Source organism: Rattus rattus, chromosome 10 (assembly GCF_011064425.1).
Source record: "Rattus rattus isolate New Zealand chromosome 10, Rrattus_CSIRO_v1, whole genome shotgun sequence".
NCBI lineage: Eukaryota > Metazoa > Chordata > Mammalia > Rodentia > Muridae > Rattus > Rattus rattus.
Window position 1 is genome coordinate 34,732,466 of NC_046163.1, and position 25,442 is coordinate 34,757,907.

The 25,442-nt window shown below is 40.0% G+C and overlaps 1 protein-coding gene across 1 annotated transcript in view; it reads right to left on the minus strand.

The window, feature by feature from the left end:
- Xpr1 (xenotropic and polytropic retrovirus receptor 1) overlaps positions 1–25,442 on the minus strand; it is a 140,956-nt gene that overhangs the window by 40,886 nt on the left and 74,628 nt on the right. The window contains exons 4-7 of the mRNA XM_032915299.1: positions 11,597–11,820; positions 8,490–8,639; positions 8,155–8,238; positions 2,884–2,965 (exon numbers count right to left, since the gene is read on the minus strand). Coding sequence (XP_032771190.1) covers positions 2,884–2,965; positions 8,155–8,238; positions 8,490–8,639; positions 11,597–11,820 — 540 coding nt within the window. The remainder of the gene's footprint in view (positions 1–2,883; positions 2,966–8,154; positions 8,239–8,489; positions 8,640–11,596; positions 11,821–25,442) is intronic.

The following is a 25,442-nucleotide window of genomic DNA, read 5'->3' on the forward strand; positions in this document are numbered from 1 at the left end:
CGCTAGTAGGCCAGCTTGTCTGGCACTGCAGAGGTAAACAATAGAGAAACCCTGCCTCAAAACAAGATGGAATAATGCCTGCCGTGGTCCTCTGATCCTCTGCCTGTGCAGGGGCACGTGACTGCTCACATTTACATTTATGCAAAACACAAAACACATCAGGTTTTAAGTTACTTATAGATGAACAAATAAAGATAAATTCTCAAGTAATCCTATAAACTTAAAGTACTGAGTTCATTGAATAAATGAGGAAACTGTTTTAGAAAAGACCAGTTGTCCATACGACCATAACAACAACCCACCAATGGTGGGGCTGGAACTGAAACTCAGGCAGAGTTATGCTCTTCCCACGGCAGCTTAGATAATCTAGGTGGTCGTGTGTACTGTAGATGTTTCATGTATTCTAAACACGTAAACTATAATTACCCTATATCCACAGAAATAGGTTACAAAATTATCATAAATTTCAGCAATATTAAATTGTACGCTATGGGTGCATAATACTTTTTAGCAACTAGTGGGAAGAGAACCTTGACGTTTTGGTTGTAATGGCTGAGCTGTCTTTCTAGCTAGAGAACTCTAATAATACAATGAAAACATACAGTCAATAGGAAAGTTCATGTAAAAGCCCTTGCAACTAGGGTTATAACTTTATGATATAAAACAGGCAATGCTGAGGAGAACGCATCCAAGAAATAATAAAGTTCTGTACATCACTTAATTTCAACTGGTTTCTCTTCGATCCATTCAGACTTCCTCAAATATTGTTAAACTCCTATTATGCTCCATGTAGTATTCTAGTGCTTAGAGACAACAGCCCAGGCATAGCGGTGTTTGGGACCAAGTCCAACTATTGCTTACACATTGGTAGCAAGTAGAGGCAGGAGTATGCACTGTCATGTCACAAGCATCTGAAGAAAGCTAATGTGGGTCAAAGGGATAGAAAAATGAGAGGAGACCATTTCAGTATAGTGTGGTCACAGAAGGCCTCACTGAAAAGACAGCATTAAACAGAGATCTAAATGAAGGGAAAGAATAAGGCAAAGAGACACCCTGGGAAAGAGCTCCCTAAGCAACAGATGTGTTCAAAGACTAGTGAATACAACTGAGTGAACATGGGAGAAAGACAGGATAGGAAGTAACCAACAACTAAGGTGCAACATCCTTAACATCCTGTTTACTATGGTGGGGGAGGGGCTGAAGAAAGGAGAACAGAAGAAAACCACCTTTCACAGACTTGTGGTTAGAAGAAGCTCACGGTGGATGCACACTGTTGTAAACAGAAACGACTCTTGAGACAAAGACAGTACTAATGGATGGAGTGAAAGTGATAAAATTCAAACAATATGAAGACACAGTAACAAGATTTCTTGTATGTGTAAGTGATGGAATCTAAGTGTTGGCCAAAGGTCATGTGTCATGTGTGCTGTCCCAGCTAGTAGAGTTACTAGTAGTAACAGTGAGCAGCTGACTCTCTAACACTGTGATCACAGTGATGTGCCTTGCTACAGGCCCGAAGTGTTCATGTGATCAAGGACTAAAATCTTTACAACCAAGAGCCAAAATAAGCCTTTCTGCTTCTTTAACTTGATGATTTCAGCTAACACAGGGGTAAGGAGGGACTTAAAAGTTTGGGCTTTATCTTGGTGACTTAAAAAAAAAAAAAAAATCAAGGGTCCCTTTGTCTTACTTAATGCCTGTTAGATAGTCAAACAGCCAATTAGATCTTTCTCAGAGGAGAGAGAATATATACTTGCAAGTCATTAGCATATAGATAGATAGCATTTGTAGCCATAAGCTTTAATAATTTGCCTAGATAGAAAATTAACATAGAAAGTAGAAATATGAGAACTGAATATATTGGAATTATCCAACATTTCAATGCCGCAAAGAACACTATGACTTGGGAAAGAAACTGGCAAAGAAAGACTGAAGAAATTTAGTTAGAAAAGCAGGTGGGGCATTTGAAGGGTTTCCAGGTGTGATAACTCAAAATGCTACAAAAGGCCGCTCACACTCTTAGGAGGCGTCTAAGGCTGCCTGCGGCTAGGCACTGTGCTAGTTCTTAAGCTGGGACTAGCTGCTCTTACAGAAGAATCCGTTTGTAACTTCTTTGGGTATGGGCTGTTTTATTTTTTGAGATAGGACCTCATTTATCCCAGGGTGGCCTCAAACACACTCACACACTATGTAGTTGAGGAAATTCTTGAACTCCTGATCTTTGTGCCTCCCCTTCCTAAATGCTGGGATTATAGATTTGTGCTACTACACCTGGATTTGTGCAGTGCTGGAGACTGAACACAAGATGTCATATATGCTAGGCTAAGCCTCTAGAGACCACATGCAGGGCAGTTATTAGCAGATTCTGGGGGACGTGAGGGTCTCTAATAAGCAGAATAAATAAGGGTTAGTGTATGAACTCTGTAACATATTTATTTCCATTTATGACCAAGAAAACATAATTACACTTTTTACATGGTATGTGTTTGTGTGTGTGTGTGCATATATCATGTCATATACAAACATGTCAGAGGATAATTTGTGGGAGTCAGCTTTCTTCTTCTAACATGTAGGGGTCAAAACTCATGGAAGTCAGGCTTGGCAGCAAGCATCTTTAACCAGTGAGTCACCTTCCTGGCCCCGGGTTAAGTTCTTAATAGCTGAACTCTAAATCTCTTGAGGTTAAAAAAGACTAGAAAATGATAGGAAATAAGAAGTCGATGGTCTACAAAATTATATCGCAAAGGAAAAACAAACAAATGTCTAAAACCACCCCACAAAACTTCTTACAGTAGTTTAGGTAGCCATACTTGACTCTTGACAGAAGGGCAGAATGTGGCATAAATATAATAAGAACAAATGAATGAAAAGGTTAAGAATTACCTGCAAACACAAGAGTAATATTCAGCACAATGAATATTCCAAAAAACAGGCCGACTCTAAAAGTAGTCCATGCTGGTGCAGGCTGTGAACAGAAAACAGAAATCTGAGTAAATGACAAGAGAGCAAGCACATGCAATGTGTGCCACAGGAGAGTAACTTAGTAGCATAAACCTCGAAGTTGTATAAAGACAGTATATTGTATTAGCCTAGCCTTTATAACTCTGAAGCAGAAGATCACTTCCACACCACCATTCTATGCCAACTACAACAGGGGTACTATTGAGTTCTTTTACAGAGATCTGAGTCATGGGGAGATGTCCATCTAGTTAAGCACTTGCTGTGTCGGCATGAGGACATGAGTTGGATACCCAATACCCATACAAAAAGTCAGGCAGATCCCACATAAAAGGCTGGGCACAGTGCATACTTGTGCCATGTAGACAAATGCAGACAGATCTCTGGACCTCCCTGAACAGTGGACCTAGACAAAACAGTGGGCTCTGGGTTCACTAGGAGACTCTCTCCAAACCAAGCTGGAAAAGGACTAAGGAACACACCCAGTCTCCACCTCTGGTCAAAACACATGCACACGCACACACGCACCCACACACAGGAGCGAGAGAGAGAGAGAGAGAGAGAGAGAGAGAGAGAGAGAGAGAGAGAGAGAGAGAGAAATGGGAGGGAGGGAAGAAGGAAAAGAGACAGAGAGATGGGGAGAGAGAAACAGGAGTCATGAAATAAGATGGTAATCTTAGGCTTCAGATTAATACAATGAAGTAGGTTTTCTCTAAATGATTTAGAATGCATTTAAATTTTATAAAAATAAAATGCATTTATTTCTACATTTTGAAGGTCAGAATTACTCAATTTGAGTTTACTCTTTTGTACTATGAATAATGAAAAGACAAGAACACAAACTGTACTGAGAAAACTTAAATAAAAAATGTAAAGACTTACTTATTTATTGTTTTATTTACATGTATATGTGTCTGTCTGAGTTTATGTACACCACGGATGTTCAGGTACTCACAGAGGCTAGAGAGACTGGAGTTAAGGTGGTTTTACCTTTCCTATGTAGGTTCTGGAAGCCAAAATAGGGTCCCTTGCAAGAGCAGCAAGCATGCCTGACCTTGAAGTCATCTCTCCAGCCCGTCAAATGGCAACTTTTAAACTGTGCTAGAGTTCTTAAGAGATGGGCACATAAAAACCTCCAGTGCAAGGAACAATTATATTCTTTTTTGTCATAATTTGATTTTAAATCTATAACTGACCTTAAAATTACCTTTTTTCTAAAGCAAACAGAAAATTCTTTTAAGAGATGGAGGACAGAGAGATAAACATGAATTTTTTAGTGTTAAGGATAAGAGAGTAAACTTAATTAGACCTTCAAAATACACACATAGGTACACACAGACACAGACACACACACACTCACAGACACAAACACACAAACACACACACAGACACACACACACACAGACACACACACACACACACACACACACACACACACACACACACACACACACACACACACAGACACACACACACACAGACACACACACACACACACAGACACACACATACACACACACACACACAGACACACACACACACACACACACACACATGCACAGACACACACACACAAACACACACAGACACACACACATGCACAGACACACATACACACGCAGACACAAATACACACGCACAGACACATACACGACACACACACACACACACAGACACACAGACACACACACACACACAGACACACACACACACAGACACACACACACACACACACACACACACACACACACATCGAACTCTAATTACTTGTCACAAGAGCTAGCTGTATTGTCAGTTTCAGAATGAAAGTATCTAGAAGGAAGACAGTAACTTATCTTTTCTTAAAGCTACTTTAGTTTCAACAATTGCACTCTACATTCTCTGGACAGAAGGATGCCTATCACCACTGAGAGTGCTAGACACGGCTGGTACAGTGAACACAGGCAGTGCATGCCCTGTCTTCAGACACCACCCTCTTTGAGGTCCCTCCCGCTCTTACTGCGCACCTTCCCTCCTCACTGGAAAACCACTTCATGTTTTCCTCACGGCTCCTCTAAACACATTCTTAAACACTTGAATTTTTAAAATTAATTTTCTCCTCTTAAGGTTTTATTCCCATATAAATGATGTAATAAACTATATACATTTAAAGCACAAGTTCTATGTTTGTTCTTCTGGAGCTTTTATAGCTTTTCTCTCTCTTTTAATCGGTTTGACTGTGATGTGTCTATGGTTTTGTTAAAATACTGTTTTACTGAATTCACTGGCATACAAGGAATTGCACACACACTAGATTTAAAGTATAAAATGATAAGATTTTTACAAGATTTCATACATATGGATATTGATGAAGTCATAACCACAATGAAGACGATCAAAGGCAGTATTTGAGCAAGGCATGGTGATACATGTCTGTAGGTGGGGCATTCCAGAGGTAAGGGCAAGGGCATCAGGTGTTCAAGGCCAGCCTCGGCTATATAGGAAGTAGTAAAGGGAAGTGAACAAAACCAAATCACTAACACATTCACTACCCTACAAACTTCTTTATGCCCCTTTTTGTTTTCTTTCCTTTCTATCCAAAACCTAATCTCCACCATAGCAGCTTAATTGGGAACCAGTGATTTCTTTCTTTTTTCTTTTAAAAGATTTACTTATTTTTATTTTATGTCCATTAGTATTTTCCCTGCACATATATCTGTGTGAGTGTTTCTGATCCCCTGGAGCTGGAATTACAGACAGTTGTGAACTGCTATGTGGGTGTTGGGAATTGAACTTGGGTCCTCTGGAAGAGCAGCCAGTGCTCTTAACCACTGAACTATCTCTCCAGCCTGATTTGCTTTTTTCTTTGGTGTTCACTGGTTTACATTTTCTAGAGTATTAAGTAAATAGAGTCACATATAGTATATACTTTTTAGAAATTTGCCTTCTTTCTCTCTCTTGATTCACATATGTTGTGGAATGTATCAACAAATTATTTTCAGGTTGGGTAGAAATGAATTGTTCAGATACAGCACAATTGTTTATCCATTTACCACGGATGGGCATGAGTTGTTTACAGCTTTGGCCATTATGAATAAAGGTGCTATGAAAACTTATATAGACGTCTTTTTGAGGATATACACTTGCGTTTGTCTTGGATAAATACCTAGGAAATACAACAGCCAGTCATATGGTATATACACTTAACTGCTTAGGAAACTCCTCAACTAAATGCTAACGGTAATATCATTTTATTCCATCAGCAGCAGAGGAGATGGGATTCACACCTCTAAGCATGGGTGTGAGCTTCTCTTGTGGTTTAGTCTGCACGTCTCGATGGTCAGGACCGCTGACCTTGAGGACCTGGCCTTGCTCTCATTTTCCACCTGCACAGCACTGACGAAGTTCAGGTTATTTTCTCATTACTAAGTATTGGTGTTCTCCATATGTCCTCAGTAAAATATATTGTCTACCAAACATATTTTAATAAATATTTTCTCCTAGTTTAATACACTTCATTCTCCTTAACAGAGTCTTTTGAGGATCTGTTGATGACTTAGATGAGGTGCTTTTGATGTCCTTTCTAAGAAGCCTTTGAGTCTCCCGAGATTGCCATGGCTTGTCTCCTATATTTTCTTCTAAACCTTTTTAGTTTTAGGTTTACTTTAGGTCCATGTGATGTCTAGGGATATGCGGTATAAAACACAAATAAAGGCTCATGTCTCGTTTGCATAGAGATCCAACTGCCTGGCTATTTGTGGAACACATCACTCTTCCTCTGCTGGCCGGCTTTATATCTGTACTGAAAGTTAGATGTATACATATGTTCATCTCTGTTTAGATTCTATCCCATCCCAATGAAGTACTGTCTATCATGGCCCTACCTTGATTACTCCAGCCTTAATAGATTTTTATACCAGGTAGTGCTAATATTTCAATCTTTTAATTTGCTCCAAAGATATACTGGCTAACTCTAGGTCTTTTGCATTTCCATGAATTTTAAAACTAGTGTTTTAAACACACACACACACACACACACACACACACACACACACACACACACACACACACACACTCCACCCCTACTGACAGTTTTTTAGATGGATTACTCTATACATCTAAAATTAAGAAATGGCTTAATTGAGCTTACCCAATATGCCATAACTCAACATGTCTTTCATTTAAACGGCCTGTAGTTTATTTCAGCAATGTTCTGTAATTTCCTACGTAAAGGTCTTTTGCATCTATTTCGGTGGCATTATTGGGTAAGTTTGTTACTGTCAATTGTACTTGATGTGCAGTCACACTTGATTCTTTGTAAACTGGCACTATATTCTGAAGCTCACTAACCCGATTAGCTGTGGTAGCTATATGGATCATCAAGTCACTGATGACAAACAAACAAAACAGCAAAACAACAAAACCTCCAGCAGTTTTACTTCTTTCTTTCTAACCTGAATGCCTTTTATGTCCTTTTCTGACCTTATCACATTGGCTATAATAACCGGAAAAGGGTTTAATGACAGGCCTAAGACTGAATATACAATTTGCTTCTGGTCTTGTAAGGGAAATCTCAGTGTTTTCCTGTTAAATATAATATTAATTCTAATTTTAATACATGTTGGTTATTATATATAAACTCTTCATTATTAATTTCAATACATTGTTATCACATAAAATACTCTGATAAAAATTATTTATTGAAACAAGTTTTATGAGACAGAGATATGACTTCAATGCTATATAAATAGCATTTAATAGCATCCCCCGTCCTCTTTTATAGGAGATAACTATTGTTTTGGAAATGCTATATTGTAACCCAGTACATCTAAATCTCCCATATCATGAACAACAACAAAGAGCTTCATCTCAGCAGATAATACTAAGAAGCAGGTCTGTATAAGAACATGCAGGGGAGGGAGCTAGGGCAGCACTAAGAGAAAGGGGCAAGGCTCTGCAGCTCATTATGATATGAAGGCTCACATCGACTTTTTCCTTCTTTCCTCCCTCCCAACCCCCCGCTTTTCTTATCCTGGCTTAGCCTCCTAAACACTGGATTAAAACATGTGTCACTATGCCTGGGTCCTAGAACCTAATTTTTTTCTGAATGAGAATAGTAGCAACTCCTTACAAAGCCCTTTAAGGTAACGACACCAGACAACAATATTGTGTTATTAAACATGCAAAAGGAAACAAGCACTGGAAGCAAGTTCTAACCTGAGCAGCTCCCAATGGAGGGACCCGTAATCGCTTCATAGCCTTTTGTCTGTCGCCATCTTCAAGTTCATTGGTGACCACAGCCTGAAAGAGAAATGATCAAGTTCTGTGTAAGTTATTCTAAATGAAAGGGATATGCATACATACGCATGTGTGTAATGTCTTGCTAGCCTCTTAATAAGTGTACTGATAAGCAAATAAAAAGACCTTAAATAAGAATATATGTACTCTAAGCCAGCAGTTTACAAAAGCCTGCAGAACAAAATGGCGAATTACTTCTTTAAAATACACACAAACAAGACTGAACACATATGGCAAGCAAGTGGGTGCTGTACCTCTGTCTCAGAAATGAGCTGGTTGATTTTCTTGCATATATAAAATGGGGCCACCTCCACATGAGCCACTCGCCAATCTGCTCCACGAGATGTTTCCAGGATCTTGTCATGCTTTTTAAGGATTTTTCGAAACCCTGTAAAATTCAGATTCTACAGGAAGAAAAAAGAATTACAACTGTCACTTGTGACATCAATAAAGAAGATTAAAACGGTGCAGCGGGGTTGGGGATTTAGCTCAGTGGTAGAGCACTTGCCTAGCAAGCTGAAAGCCTGGGTTCGGTCCCCAGCTCGAAAAAAAAGAAGAAGAAAAAAAAAGAAAAAAAAAAAAAACGTGCAGCTGTAGACACTGACTGAGCTGACGGAGCGCATTCTGAGAGCCCGAGCCCGGGAGCACCAGCACATTCCTAGGAGCATCCCGCACTGCCCACAGCGGTAAGGCTCTCTGGTCACAGAATACAAGGCAGAAGCCCATGAGGAACATTATTTTTCGTCCAAGTAAATTATTGAAAATCCTAAGCTCCAAACATTTTTATTTCCAACTTTTCCACATATAACCATTTCAAAATGGGTTGTTTTACTGCTTTAGCCAAAAGAGTCCTTTCAGAAAATGTCTTGTGTTCATCATTCACTGAATCCATTTCTTTTAATTCTTTGTGTGTGTGTGTGTGTGTGTGTGTGTGTGTGTGTGTGTGTGTGTGTGTGTGTGAGAGAGAGAGAGAGAGAGAGGGTCATTTCTTATTTCTTATTTCTTTCTTTCTTTTCTTTTTTCAAATGGTAAAGAAGAGCGTGTTCCCTCCTACAGGCATGAACACCGTGAGAACAGCAGATAGGTATCCAGGTCTCTTGACTTTTGCTTTCTCTCCATTCATCTCAGCTTCGGGACGAAAGTGAGGAGGAGAAAGGACCACAGCACAGGGCAGTGACGGTGGTGGAAGTCCCACCTTCCTTCACCTTCTATAGAATCAAAGACGGCGTTTTCCCACATTCTAGTCACTTGTGCTCACTTGTGCTCGTTATCTGAAATGGCAGGAGAGCATGAATTTGCAGGTCCTGATTAGATCTACGTGAGGTCGTCTCTGTCTGCTGTTTCTTGTGCATTTGTTAGAATCTATTCCTTGTACCACATACATGATGAAACTGGTGTGTGTGTGTGCTTGTGGTTGCAGGCAGCACAGTATGTGCTCATGCATGTGCGTAGATTTCTCCATCTTTCCTTCACTGAACCTGGAGCTCACCGATATGGCCAGACTGGCGAGCCAATACTCCCGAAGGATCCTCTTGTCTTCCTCCCCAGACCTGGGATTACAGGCCAGTGTGGCCAAACTTGGCCTTTTTACTTTTGTCTTAGGAATCTTAAGTCAGTTCTTTATGTTTTCATAAAAAACACTTTACCCAACCCTAGATATGGCTTTAAATTTTTCCTTTCTTTCTCATTTTAAAACAGAACAATTCTTGGGGCTAAAGAGATTGCTCAGTGGTTAAGTATATGTGGTGTTCTTGCCGAGGTCTGGATTCAATTTCCAGGACCTACATCAGGGAGGCACAGCTGCCTGTAACTCCAGTGCTGAGCACCTGATGCGCTCTCTGGTCTATATGGATACTGCATGCATGCAATGCACATACAGACCACCAGGCACGCCAACATATATATAAATGAATTTTAAGTCTTGTAAATAGAATTATTTTCATACAGCAGTTAACAGAGACTTGTGAAGCTTCTGGGAAATGAATTCAGGTTCCCTAGAAGAGCAACAAGTATTCTGAACAGTTGAGCACTAAGTTAAGACTAAATTAAAAACCTATGGGAAAGCATTTTGTTTCTTTAATATTTAGCTATTGATATGAATTTTAAAAATTAAATTACAAAGCTATAGAAAAAAATGTCAAAAAAGGGGCCTAGGTGTGTGGCTAATTAACCAGGCACTCGGAAGGCCAAGGCAGGAGGAATTCAGGTTTCAGATCAGACTGGGGAATCTAATGAAAACAAGGGAATTTATCATTTATTTCTTCCACATTATTACTTTTCTGCTGAATTATTTCTCAAGTGGGTTCTTCTTTGAACGTTAAAACATTGAATCATCAAAGAAACTATGGGGCTGGGGAGATGGCACTGACTGCTCTTCCAGAGGTCCTGTGTTCAAATCCCAGCAACTACATGGTGACTCACAACCATCTGTAATGAGATCTGATGTTCTCTTCTAGTGTTCTGAGGACAGCTATAGTGTGCTCATATACAAAATAAATAAATAAATCTTTAAAAGAAGAAAGAAACTATGAAATTGATGGGAAAGGTACCCATATTCACAACTTAGATCATTATAGAATGGATTTCAAGTACTTTGTATTTAGAAACTTGCCTTTCTTTTGTTTTATTAATGCCTGTTATAAAAAGAGCCACTGCTTTTCTGAACTTTAGCTATTGGTTAGGAATAGGAAGATTAACATAACCAACACTGTGACAGACATTTATTTTTATTCATTGAAGAGTTTAAATATGAAGCAAACTGCCAGTCTTTCAGTCAAAAGATACCCCTAAGAACTGCACACGTTATTTTTTTAACCAAGTGTGTATGGGCTCACAGTTGATTTGAGTATCTTCCTTACTTGCTATCCACTTTATATTACTGAGGCTGGCTGTCTTGCTGAGTCAAGAGCTCTCTGCTTCTGCTAGTCTGGCTAACCATACTCTTTGAGAAATTCTTGTCTGCTTCCTATAGGCCGGAATTACAGGGGGCTGCCATGCTTGCCTGGCTTTTATATGGGCTCAGGGAACCTGAACTCCAGTGCTCAGACTTGAGCAGCAAGGGCTCTATCTGCTGAGCTATCCCTATAAAATACACACACACACACACACACACACACACACACACACACACACACACACACACACACACACACAGCTTAAAAAACAAGTCTTGTTAATAGTTTTAATTCTAGTACATGGTTGTTGGTTTTTGGGTTGTTTTTTTTTCCACAAAAATATCTAAATTCCAAGAACCTCAAGAATAAAGATGATTTCAGTCTTTAGGGGATTTGGTATACACCAAGGTAATTCTCCTTCCTGGAGTCTTATTTCACAAAGCCATTCTGTGGGGAAGACTAAGCACCTGATAGTTCTGCAGCAGGATGAGACTGAGGTAGAACTCGCTGAAGGCCAGCTTAAGGTCTTTAATATTCCTATGTTGGACACGCTCTTCATGGGACAGGTGGAACACTGGCTTCCTGCGCTGCCGCAATGTTGTGACACCAGTGCTTTCTTTCTGCGCATCCAGTGATGACTGAAGCTCATTCTGAAGTGTAGCAAACCTGCGCTGAGCTTCTGCCAGCTTCTCTGTAAGGAAAGAGCATTATCCAAACACGTTAAAGATACATATGCAAACAAAACACCCATACAGATAAAACTTTTTGAAAATCTAAAAATAAAATAAAATGTATTCAGCTACTAATCTAAAAGTGATAAGCATGCTCAATTTTGAATCATTTTTATTTTATTGAATTCTAAATTTTTCTTGATTATACTAATTTTGCTTCCCTCGAATTTCTAGGGAAAACATTATACAAGATATGTAGAATACAATAAGAGAAAGCATTTTGGCCTAGAACCTGTGCATTCTACCTCAAACTTTCCTCCCTGCAAAACTGTTACTGAATCCTTTCTTTTCATAGATAAGACAAAGTTGAGTCACTAAGAGTAAAAACATTACAATGAATTTGGAAAACAGTTTGGAGTTCTCAAAAAGTTAAACATGGAATTTATCATGTGATCAGCTACATGATCCTAGCTATATATCTAACAGAACTAAACATACAAACCTTGATACATAAATAAACATGTCCTCCTATCAGTCAAATGTCCATCAGTTGATAAATGGGTAAACAAAGGTAGTGTGCTGTATACGCAAACATATACACAGAACAGATCACAGCCATACAGAAAAGTAAGGATCAGACTCTACCTACAGGAATTGTCCAGAATGGGGGAAAGCACAGAGACAGAAGGTACATTAGCAGTAGGGAAGGAGAACTGCAGAGTGACGGCTAGCAGGAATAAAGGGTAGTATGTCTTTAAAGGATAACAAGAATACTCTGGAATTAGATAGGGTGATTTACAACATTGTGACTATACTTGAAATTACACACTCTCAGAGAGTAAATGCTGGTTCTAAGGATATAGCCCAGTTAGTAAAGTGCTTGCCTGTGTGCATGAGGCCCTGGGATTTATCCCCAGCACTTAAATAACAAACAAACAAAACTGATTTTTTTGTGTTATGTATCTTATTTTAAAAGAGCTATGTAAGACACATTTCTGAGGGTCTAGCAAAGGGCTAGAGGCACTTGCTGCCAAGCCTGCCAAGTCAATACCCAAGGCTCCTCCAGCTTATCCTCTGCCCTCCACAAACACACTGAGGTACATGTGCACGCACTAAATAAATGCAGCTTTAAAAAAACACGTTTAAGAAAAACTTTCTGCTTGTACAACTTCACACATAAACAGGACTAGAACTAGAACTTGAGGCTGTGCCTGCTGTGTCTCCCATTGTCCCTCATAACTTCTCTACAAGTTCTTTAAAACCATACTAAAACTAATGCACTGGGTGTTAAAAACGAGACTATTTCTGGATAAATGTGTTTTTGTTAGACATATACAGTGTACCTCAGGATAACACAGACAGGTTCTATGACCCCAAATCTGCAAGTGTTTCTAACAGATGGATTAATACTTGCAGGTGACCTACACAAATGCAGAAATACTTCAAATTACCTTTCGGTTACTTAGATTTATACAGCCTTTTAAACTCTGGGTCATAACCAGGTGGTATTATGGAGTTGAATATGAGGTTTTCAAAACATCTGGCAACAGCAAAGCTTTCTGAACACGTAATGACCAAAATTTAACTCAAAGTCAAACAAGACAACAACCAGTAGTGAGCTGACAGTGCTCATCCAGGGTGCAGTACACAGCTTCATCTGAGCCTTGATCGTGAGTACACACATCTGCTCAGCCACGAACCAAGACTACTTGTATTAGGAAGCACAGTGTCGTTTCTGTGAATGTACACAGGCTCCCTGCTCCTTGAACACAGCCGAGTCAGTACAGGAGAGACTTTGGGCATTTTCCTGCCACCATCCCTCTAAGTATCATTTAAGTATCAAAACAGTGTATATTCAGGCTCCACCCAGCAGCTGACTCAGACAGATGCAGATACCCACAGCCTAACAGTGGATGGAGGTTGGGGACTCTTATGGAAGAATGGGAGGAAGGATTTTGGATCCAAGAGGGTACTGGAACTCCAAAGGAAGACCAACAGAGCCAACAAACCTGGACCTTTAGGGCTTTCAGAGTCTGAACCACTAACCAAAGAATATATGTGGGCTGGACCTAGGTCTCCCCCGAATATATGTAGCAGATGTGCAATGTGGTCTTCATGTGGGTCCTGAACAACTGGAACTGGGGGTGCGGGGTAGGAGCTGTCTTAAAAGCTGTTGCCTGTACGTGGGCTATGTTCTTCAAGCTGAGCTGCCTTGTCTGGCTTTAGTGGGAGAAGTGCCTAGCCTCATAGAGACCTGAAGTGTCAGGGTGGGGGAATACCTGGGGGCCCCCACCCACTCAGGAGAAGGGGTGAGGGGTGGGGGAAGAATTGTGGGAGAGGGTAACTGGGAGGGAGTCAGTGAGTAGGATGTAAAGTGAATAAGTAAAAAAGAAAAGATCCTTTAGGAATATATGCACTTGAGGCTACAATGCAGCCTGGATGGACAGAAGCTAGCCAGAGGCCAATGAGCAAGTGTGTGATGGAGAGATGGGAGAGAAAGAGAAAAGGTTGTGCACTATGAAGAGAGGCAGAAACAGTGGTGAAGAACAGCCTGATGGGAGGAGGCTGTGCTACTAACTGAGACCATGGTGATGTCTGGGCCCATGTTGCCACAGAGGGCCATGTCTGGGTCCATGGCCTTGCCACAGCAGGGGTCTGTATCAATGTCTATGGCCTATTTTATCACCAAAGTTCCATGTAGATGCCAGTAGTCTGGGCTGCTGCCTGGAGCCATGTTGCTGTCCTAATGCTGAGTAAGCTAAGCTTACCCTAATGGCGTGACTACGGGAGAGCTGGACCTGGCCCCTGCCTGTGTCGTGCAGAAGTGGCCCTGATGGCATGGGTGTGGGAGAGTTTGCCAGTCCCTCACCTAAGCAAAGAGGAAGAGGTGGCCCTGGTGGGATGGGTGCAGTAGAGCTGGTGGTCTGATCAGCTCAGCTTTCATGCAGGCCCAGATCCAGGGCTCTGGGTTGGTCCACTCCAACATCTACTCCATCTATGAGCTGCTGGAGCCTGTGAAGGGGCAGTCCTGTAGATCCAAAGCTGCAGGCTCTCCATGACCCAGGGCAACAACAGGCCACCTGAGGAGTCCCAGCGAGGATCCAGTATTGATAGATTGTATAGCAGAAGCCAGAGGCCTCGAACCAGACCAATGACTCACTAGAATGAACATTTGCAACTGTGGACAAAAGGGCATACTGTGTGACATATCCCAGCTTCCATATGAGATATTTCTTGCTTGTTTTGTAATTTTTTGATTTCTTCCTGGAGAAGGGGGGGTTGGAAGGGTGGAGGGTTCATATGGAGGGACTGAGAGACAAGTGGGATTGGGGTATATAATGTGAAATTCACAAAGAATCAATAAAAAGTTTTTTAGAGTTTCTTTAGAGGCATTTACAGAAAATATCTTGAAGTGTTTAACTGAAACAACAATCTAACAATCTAAACAATCTAAACGTAAGAGTTATAACTGATGGTCTGAAATGTCTGGAGACAGTTTCAAGAATTCTTATCTTTAAATTTTGATTATAAAAAAAACTATGTTGTTCAACACAATAAGAAGAGATAGATACAAAGTCCTACCCTCAAATCAGAAGCCATTTGCAATTGATACTAGGAAAAGGGAAATCAGTTTTTTCCAATAGAGAATGTATCAACCCCTGGCCCCATGCTAACACAAAACAGACTCCATGTTTTCTTGTGTGCTTTTTTTGTTTTGCTTTGTTTTAGTATTTTTGACTTATTGGGTTTTTTGTTTTATTTTTGTCTTTGTTTTCTCTTTCTATCTTTCTTCTTTCTTTCTTTCTTTTTGTTTTAAGACAGAGATAGACAGACATTTGCTATTTTTTTGAAACAGGGACTTTCTCCATGTAGTCTTGGCTGTCCTAGAGTTCCTTATGTAGACTAGGCTGGAAGAATTCATATTTTTAAAATATCATTAAATTGATTTCGGTTTGAGATTAAGAAAAATTTCTAACAATTTCTAAGATAGCCCTTATACCATTGTTTATTACACATTTAATGTGAAACAAGTCATTGTCATTGTTGACAATTATAAAGTCACTATAAATTATCATTAAAGACAATTATAAACTGTTGATAAGTGCTGAAAAATTTTAAGGCTGCTCTATTTCCTACAGTATCAGAGAATGAGCCAAGATTCAATTAATTAGAAACAGTTAAGTAAGCACACTTATCATTAGTATACAAATCAGTATTCATCCTTAACAAGTGGTAAAATGAATCAAAGTATTGTTTTAAAATCTATTTATTATTTATTACCAGTAAATGTGTTATCTGCCATCCTATTTTACATATCTTAAGTTGAGTAAAAATTTGGGGCATATACCAAAAAGATGCCCCAACATACAACAAAGACACATGCTCCACTATGTTCATAGCAGCCTTATTTATAATAGCCAGAAGCTGGAAAGAACCCAGATGCCCTTCAACAGAGGAATGGATACAGAAAATGTGGTACATCTACACAATGGAATACTACTCAGCTATCAAAAGCAATGACTTCATGAAATTCATAGGCAAATGGAATGAACTAGAAAATATCATCCTGAGTGAGGTAACCCAATCACAGAAAAAAGACACTTGGTATGCACTCACTGATAAGTTGATATTAGCCCAAAAGCTGGAACTACCCAAGATGTAATCCACAGAGCACAGGAAGCTCAAGAAGAAGGATGTCCATAATGTGGAGATGCTCCCACTCCTTCTTAAAAGGGAAAAAAAATATCCATAGGAGGAGATATGGAACCAAAGTTTAGAGCACTGACTCAAGGAACAGCCATTCAGAGCCTGCCCCACATGTGGCCCATATATATACAGCCACCAAAACTAGATAAGATTGATGAAGCTAGAAAATATATGCTGACAGGGACCGGATATAGATCTCTTCTGAGAGACATATCCAGAGCATGTCCAATACAGACAAACCACTGAACTGAGAACAGGACCCCCTTTGGAGGTGGGAATTAGAGGAAGGATTGAAAGAGTTGAAGGAGCTTGCAACCCCATAAGAACAACAATGCCAACCAACCAGAGCTTCCAGGGACTAAACCACTACTGAAAAACTATACATGGACTGACCCAGGGCTCCAACTGCATATGTAGCAGAGAATAGCCTTGTTGGGGCACCAGTGGAAGGGGAAGCCCTTGGTTCTACCAAGGTTGGACCCCAGTGCAGGAGAATATGGGGTGGGAGCAGTATGGGGGGAATAACCGTATGGGGAAGGGGGAAGGGATGGGGATGAATAGGAAGCCGGGAAAGGGAATAACATTTGAAATGTAAGTAAAGAAATATATCTAATAAAAAAAACGAAAAAAAGGTATCATGAGTGGGAAAAATGTTTAAGTTCTAACTTGCAATATTAATACAATGTAAATGCTTGTTATAGTGTATTGTTTAGAGAATGACATTAAAAAACTGTAGGTACATGCTCAATATAGATTCAATTTTTCCAGGGAACAAAATCAGGGTGGGGGCTATGTAGGTCTCTACACATACACACACCCCACACAATCTGCTGTGCTAAGGATGGACCCCATGGTCTCATACATGCCACTCAAATGCTCTACCGCTGAGCTATGCCTTTTGCTCTCCTGATTGTTTTCCTAAATGTATTGGTTGATTCACAGATGCAGTATCAGTTGATAGGAAGGTCAATTACTTGTTAAAATTACATTCTAAGGTCATAATTTAGTGTATGGAATTAGGCAGATTTATGTTAAACTCTTTGCTATCACTCTTATAATTTTAGTTCAGTTTATTTCAACTCTTGCAAGCCTTTCACAGGTGAAGTAAAGATATAACAACTCTCCTAAAAAGTACTTGTAAAGATTAAATGAACTGTAAAAATGCCATGGAGCAGAGTTAGCACTTGGCAAATAGTGGTGAGTAGACAATAATGATAAAAAGAAATTCTCTATGACCCATCCTCTCAGAGTCCAGCCTTCTTTGCCCCGAGACTATTATACATGCTACAGTGTAGTATTCAGTCTTTCTGTATTCTCTAGTACTGCTGCTTCCTTTGCATGATTGTTTCTCAGAAGCTATTTCTATTGGATGCTTCCAAAATTCATCTCTGTTCTTAACCACCTGACTTTCATTTTCATATGCTTGATAATTTATTTTTCATGTTTGTCTGATGATTTTAAACTATACTAAAACTAAAATCGGGTTTCACTGCTCTTTCCAAATTGACTTAATCCATTCTTAAAGTTCAATTGATCTGGGATCTATAAACAGATCCCAGAGATCATTCTCTCCATCTCTAAAACCAACTACATTCTCTCCCAGGAGGCCCAGAAAAATCCCTTCAGTAGGAAGTAAGTCACTGAGGAAAGCACCTGTGTCGGTGAAGAGCTCTGAGTCTGCTTTCTACCACAGAATAGGCACAGTCATGAACCCATCATGGTTCTTTGATTTCAGTGGCAACAAAATGACTCTGGAATAGAAGGGCGAGGTGGTAGCGTTTAACCACCAAAATCAAAGTGGCCATGCTTATCATAAAAGGCAACTGGATGAAGCACTAACTAGAAAGATTCAGCCACAAGATTTTTAGCTGTGGTTAATTGAACAAGGTTTTTCTTAGGAATGGAACAATGGGCAAACTATTAGAATATAGCTTGCTCTCTGCACAGTCTAGTGACAGCTGGTTTAGTCAACTGAGCACGTGTTTTCAGACCCAGAGCTGATTCACACACAATTAGACCCCTGACTGAAACACAGCAGTTGACTGCTCTTGCCATTCCCAATGTAAAACATGATACACCTTTTCCCAATCCTTCCTCAAAAGGCCTAGTGGCCATCTTCTAGGATGACTGTGCCTTTGAGGAAAAGGAAACTTCCAGACATTTCTAGAATTACAGGCACTGGCTTTTGTATTAGTTTTGTATTACTATATAACGAATCACTACAAACTTAGTTACTTGAATGAACCAAGCATGATATAGCTCCATGTAGCTCAGGGCCATCTAGAGTTTGTGTTCCTCTTTTATACTCACTGGGATGTAGATGAATTTAGTTCTTTGTAGCCATAAGACTGAGATCACCACTTCTCTGTTGAAGGTCACTGGAGGGTTGCTTTTAACCCCTAGAGACCTCTCTAACCTCTCTACATCTTCAAAGTCACCAATGGAGAAACTCTTGAGTCAAGTCCTTCTTTACTTTCTATCCCCCCACCACACCCCCCAGGGTTAGCTCAGTCCCTTTTAAGGACTCACCTAACAAGGTTAGACTAATCTGGAATAATCATCATTACTAAATAAAAAAATAATTTGGAACCTTGATTATTCCTGAAAAAAAAATCTTATAGCAGGAATTCTGTGCTTGAGGGCTGTCTTAGAACTATGCCTTTGATAACAATGAACCGACACAAACACTACTGTGATTTAACAGTCAAACCAATGTTCAAACCATCAAGTACATATCCAGGTTTAGCTCACAGCACACAGTTGGCCTACCGACTCACCCTATGGCCCTTCTCAGTCCCAAAACGGGCAACCATATAGACATTAGGCTACAAGTAAGATTTCCAGCCTGATTGTGATCCAGAAGTAAGAAAATGCGGTACAGGGAGCTAAGTGTCAGGTCCCATAGCTTCCCAATATCACAATAAAACTTTAAAGGTGCCACAATCACACAGCTGAAAGACAAAGGGTGGTGATGCCTATGTACACTGTCACTTAAGGTTACATTTGACTTTGTAGAGAGTTGGATAACTTGGGAAATACAGATTTTACTGTTAACCAAGTGTTTTGTCCCAGAGCAGCTGCTCTTCTAGACACAGCACCTTCACTGAAACAAATCAATACAGCTCCTAGCTCCTGGTACGCACGTGCATACCCAATAATGCAAACATTCAACCACACTCTTGGCAGCACAACCACTCACCAGGTAAAGACTACTCTTGACCCAGGCACAATCCCCACTACCACTGGGCCCACCTAGATACTTAGGAGCAGGTCGTTACATTGGTAAGTTTCCAATAATATACAGGATCAATTAAACCACCCCTGTAACCAGCTAATAAAAATCAATATGTATTTACTCCAATGAACTTAGTTTTTGCTAGAATGACAAAACAATTACATTGTTGTAAAAATTAAAGATTAATCCTTTAAAATATATAAAATATAACTAGTATCTTAGACTATTTTTATTGTTTACCAGCTTTGCAATGTTACTATCTCACTAATTTAGTGTAAAGACTTCACTGAATTTTCTAAATGCAAGGGAAACTTACATTGGGCCACTATAATCATTAATACAGTTACTCTTATTGCATTATATGCAATTTTTATACTGCTTTCATTTGGGCTCTGAACACTTGGTACTGCACACCTTAAATACCAAAAGACCTAAACGCACTGTGTTTGTGTATTGTAATGGGGCCCAACTTTAGTAGGCTGTGAGACCTCAGCACAATGACTCCACGATGGAGTGTGTCACTCAGGCTGTAACCTCAGCACGCAGACAGCACCACCTGCCAACACTTACACAAAGGCCTGTTCCATCCACATCTAAATGTTGGTGTGAATAGCTATGGCCCCCACAGACTCATGTGTTTGAATGCTTGGCCCATAGGGAGTGGCACTATTAGGAGGTGTCCTTATTGGATACATATGGCCTCGTTGGAAGAAGTATGCCTCTGTTAGAGTGGGTTTTGAGGTTTCCTATGCTCAAAGACTGTGGAATCTAGTCTCCTCCTGGCTAACCTCAGATCAAGAGGTAAATTCTCGGCTCTTCTAGCACTGTGTTTGCCTGCACGCTACCATGCTTCCTACCATACTGATAATGGACTAAACCTTTGAAACTGTAAGCCAGCTCCAATGAAATGTTTGCCTTTCTGAGTTGCATCGGTCATGGTGTCTCTTCACAGTAATAAAACCCCTTCTGGTAAAGTCTCAAAATGTACTTCTTGGCTTCTATAGTTCTGTTTCTAGCTAACTATCCTTGTTAACTGAAGTATATCAGCCCAGAACACGGTTTTTGTGTTTAAAGGCTCACCGTGAGAAAGGTTCAGGGCCACACAGGGATCCCAAACACCTATTATAGCTGCTGGCTGACTAAAAAGGACTTTCCATTGTTTTAACCCCATGTCTGAGCAGTCTTCTCTTGTGAATAACCTACCATATGCATCACATTTCATGGGCTGATGGACACCCAGGATGACTGTAACTCTGGTGTGTAGTACCTCAGTAAACATGTACATGCAGGTATCTGTGTAAGCTAACTTGACTGTTTTAGGTATATATCCAGAAATGTTATAGCTGGATCACACAGTTTTAAGTTTTACTGATAGACCTCCATTCTAATTTCCATATTAGCTAAGCATCCTCACCAACACTTGTTGTTTTCTTGATGATATTCTGAATGGAGTAAAATGCAATCTAAATTTAGTTTTAATTTCCATTTCACTGGTGGCTGAAGCTGCTGAACATTTTCTCCATCAATTTTTGTGCTATCTCATTTGATCATTGCAGCTCAGTTACCTTACCTAACGTTATAGGTTGCTGTTTTCGCTCTGATGGCTTTGTATACTGGGGTCTAGTGAGAGTTTTCGTTTCCTTAAAAACACAGAAATTGGGGTTGGGGATTTAGCTCAGCGGTAGAGCACTTGCCTAGCAAGCGCAAGGCCCTGGGTTCGGTCCCCAGCTCCGAAAAAAAAAAAAACACAGAAATATTATAAGAATGTTTTCATTTTAATCCCAGGTATGGGATATGGGGCTGTTTCATATTGTCCACAGCTGATGACTATGTTTTGCCTTGTATTCTAGCAGGGGCATGACTTTGCCAGCTGCAGATAGTTTTTGGGAGTGTGTGATGTTTGGAATTCTGGGGAATCTTCAGAGGCTACATAAATACTATACTACAACAGGAGCTGGGGAGCTGTTGGCTGGTTGGTAGTTGGATGCTATGGATTGTGATTTGTTAAGTAGCCACGCACAGAAAAGAAAGCAGGAGGAAAAAGAGAAAGAAGAGGAAGAGGAGGAGGAGGAAGAAGAAGAAGAGGAAGAAGAGGAGGAAGAGGAGGAAGGAGAGGAGGAAGAGGAAGAAGAGGAGAAGGAGGAGGAGAAATAATAATAATAATAATTAGATATCCTGATAATGAAGATCAAATTTGCTTCAAGGAACTCAATATCCCCCATCAGCAACAAGTAGTTGGGAGTGGGGTGGTTGAAAGAAAAGAAGAGAGGTGGAGAAGGGGGGAAGAAAAAGGAACCCTCAACGTAGCCAAAATTCTGGTTACAGGTGTCTTTTGTATTTCACATAAGTTTACAATTGTTTTTCTATTTCTGTGAAGAATGGCATTAGACTTTTGATAGCATTGCACTGGGTGTAAAGACTGCTTTGGCAAGTCTGACCTGCTAGTAACAGTAATAATTCTGCTACCTCATGAACATAAGAGAATGTCCATCTTGTCTTGTTCTTTCTTTGGGGTTTCAGAGTTTCACTGCAGAGCTTCAGCGTGTGCAGTAAGCTTATGCCTGTCCTGTTCTCACATTCACACCCCCTCTTCTCCCACCCTCTCTGATGTGAGGTTAACTATGAAGGGACTGTATCCCCGGCTCTTTTTAAGTGAGCTCACTACTGGCTATACAATAGCTACCTTTTCAATGCTTTCTTTATATCTTGCTACTTTGCTCTATTTATCAAACCAAGAATTCTGGTAGAGTCTTTAAAGTCTTTCCAGTGTAGGACTATATCATCTTCAAACAAGGACAATTTGACTTCATTTTCTTTTTGCATCCTGTTTACTTTCTCGTGTCTTAAAGGTCTGGCTAAGAGTCCAAGCACCACACTGAATAAGAGATACCCACCTCTCACTTAGAGAAAATGCTCAGTTTGTCCCCATTTACTATATTGGCTATGTACAGGTCCGCCGTATGCCACCTTCATTGTGCTGGGGTATGATCCTTCTATTGCTACTTTGTTTTATTCAGGGTTTTTATAAGGAAGGGATGGATGTTTAAGTTTATCAAAGGATTTTTTTCTACATTTATTGAAATGATCATGTGATTTGGGGCTCTTAATTCTACTTATACTGAAACATCCTTGCATTCCTGAAACGAAACTAACTTGATCATGCATGAACTTTTAAATGTCCTGGTGAATTTGGCTTGCAAGTATTTTACTGAAGATATTCATATTTGTGTTTATCTAGGAAATTGAGGTCCCTCTTTTAAAACTTCCCTCTTTACCCATGGTCTTTCAATTGCGGAAACCTTTTTCTATAAATATAAATAATTGCCCTTTTAAAATTAAACAAAAACATACAATAAGAAATAAGAAAATAATTTATGTCAGGTTTTCAATTGAAAATGGCTTCTTACTTTTAACAAGTAGAATTAATTTATTTTATAAGCAAGTATATGTCGGCTTAGGAAGGTTAAATCATTTTTTTAATTCTTAAAAGTAAACTAAAACAAAAACTTAAGGTTAAAAATTTCAAAGTGCAATCAGTTGATGGAACTAGCACATTTATTTTTGTCTTTTTGATATGATTAGACACAAAACTGGGAGGTACTGGAAGGTTTGGATCATGGCTCATTGTCACTTAAAGGCTGACCACTTTCAGGTATTAAGTAATTGGTAAGATCTAAGTGGATGAAGGTGAGCTGATAAAAATGAGCTCAACTGGGTGCCATACACTACTGTGCCCAGCACTGGAAAGCTCCAGTCAGGAGGACGGATCCTTGGGTAAATAGTGAGATTTCCTCTCAATTCTTAACAAAACTCACCAGTTACTTGAGTCTCTGAGGACCGGAGTCTATAAGACAATCTGTAGTGCGGGAAGCTGCTAAATAGGGAGGAAAGTGATACTGTCTCCAACAACTGCCAAATTCTATTTCTGCCAACCATGTTTTCATATTACTTACCATTTCCTGACCTGGCAAAAATTCAGTCAGTAACTATCAATTTGTACCCCAATGGCCCTGCCAATACACACAGATAAGTCATTAACCCACAGCGTCCAAAAAAATTTAATAATAGCTAACCCAAAATAACTTTTGAAAATTGACCTACTCAAAGATATCACGTTTTAAACTGAATCTTGCAACACAACATGGGTCAAGACCAGCGTTCAAAGCCAATTTGGGCTGGTTGTGTTAGTATATGCCTTTAATTCCAACACTCTGAAGGTCAAGTTAGTCCAAACTTGTGAGTTCAAGGCCAGCCTGGTCTATGTAATAGCAAGTTCTAGGTCAGTCAGAACTGCACAGTGATACCTTATCTTAAAACACAGACATACAGACACACAGACGCACAGACACACAGACACACACACACAATTTAGTAGACAATAATCAGCATCTTAAAAATCAATCAGAAAAAGAAAAGTATAAAAACAAAATAGATTAAAAGCAGATACAGTGCTGTTCGATTAAAAACGTGTGTATTCATGCTCATGGGTACGTTTAAGTACTCATGAACCATGAAGGTGTAGCAGGGTGCAGTGGTGCTCCCCTTAATCCTGGCCGAGGCAGACATATCTCTGAGTCTACAGAGCAAGTTCCAGGATTGCCAGGACTACACAGAGAAACCCTGTCTTGAAAAACAAAAAAACCAACAACAAAAAAGAGAACATCTGTATATTTGCATGCTTAGTCATAAAGTAGATTTTTTTCTATAAATTTTTTTATTACTAAGAGGAGATATTTATTTTTCTCTGTAAACTAAGAAATACTGTTGTAACACAAACTACCAATTTAGATTCGATCAGGGAGCCCTCCTAAAAACATCACAGTGAATGAAAAACATTAGTAGACCTGACCTCACATGCTTTTCATTTACAGCCTTAGATCTTACCTAACAGCATTGTCCTAATGTAGACCCACTCTTTCCAATTCTCTTCCTCCTGCATCATGGTAACCAAAATACCAGACAGAAGCAGGAGGTAAGATCTGTCTTGCTCAGGGGCTCAGATTTGAGCCCAGCAGTGGGAGGGGTGGCAGAGCAGTGTGAGGTGGAGACTGTTCACGTCACCCGGAGCAGGAAGTAGAGAAAGTAGACTACAACCAAGGGCCAAGACTGACCATCAAAAACACCCCAGCGGCCTGCTCTGCTGTCCATGATCCACCATGATCCTGAAGGTTCCTTAGCCACTCAAGACAGCACCCCTCCTCAGGAACGAGTTTGTGAGAGGCAGTTAAGATTCAAACCACAGAGACCTCCCACAATAGCTGTCCTTCTCTCTGATTCCGTGGCTGGTTCTTCCTTGAACCATCTACCTTGAAACAGGAAGTCACATGTGTCCTCGGGACACTGCAATTCTTTCTGCACAATTCTTTCTTGCAGACCTATCCATTTCAGGCTTTCAAACATCCTGGGACATATGGTCATAGAAGCTTCACTGAGATTTATTAATGTGGAGGAGAACAATTCTGGCCAAGTATGGCCAAGAGAGAAATAAGTCAAAGTAGAGTGGAACCCAAAGCAGACTGTCCACACAGGTAATTAAGTCACCAAGGTTATGCAGAAAGTTGAGATAAAGCTTTAAATGGGAGATGGACATCTCCATTCTCAGGGAGCAACCAAGAGTTCAGGAGTAGCAAATACATAGGAGTATCAAACTCCATAGATAACAGATGCTCAAAAATCCATTTTGCAGAAGACACAGCAGTG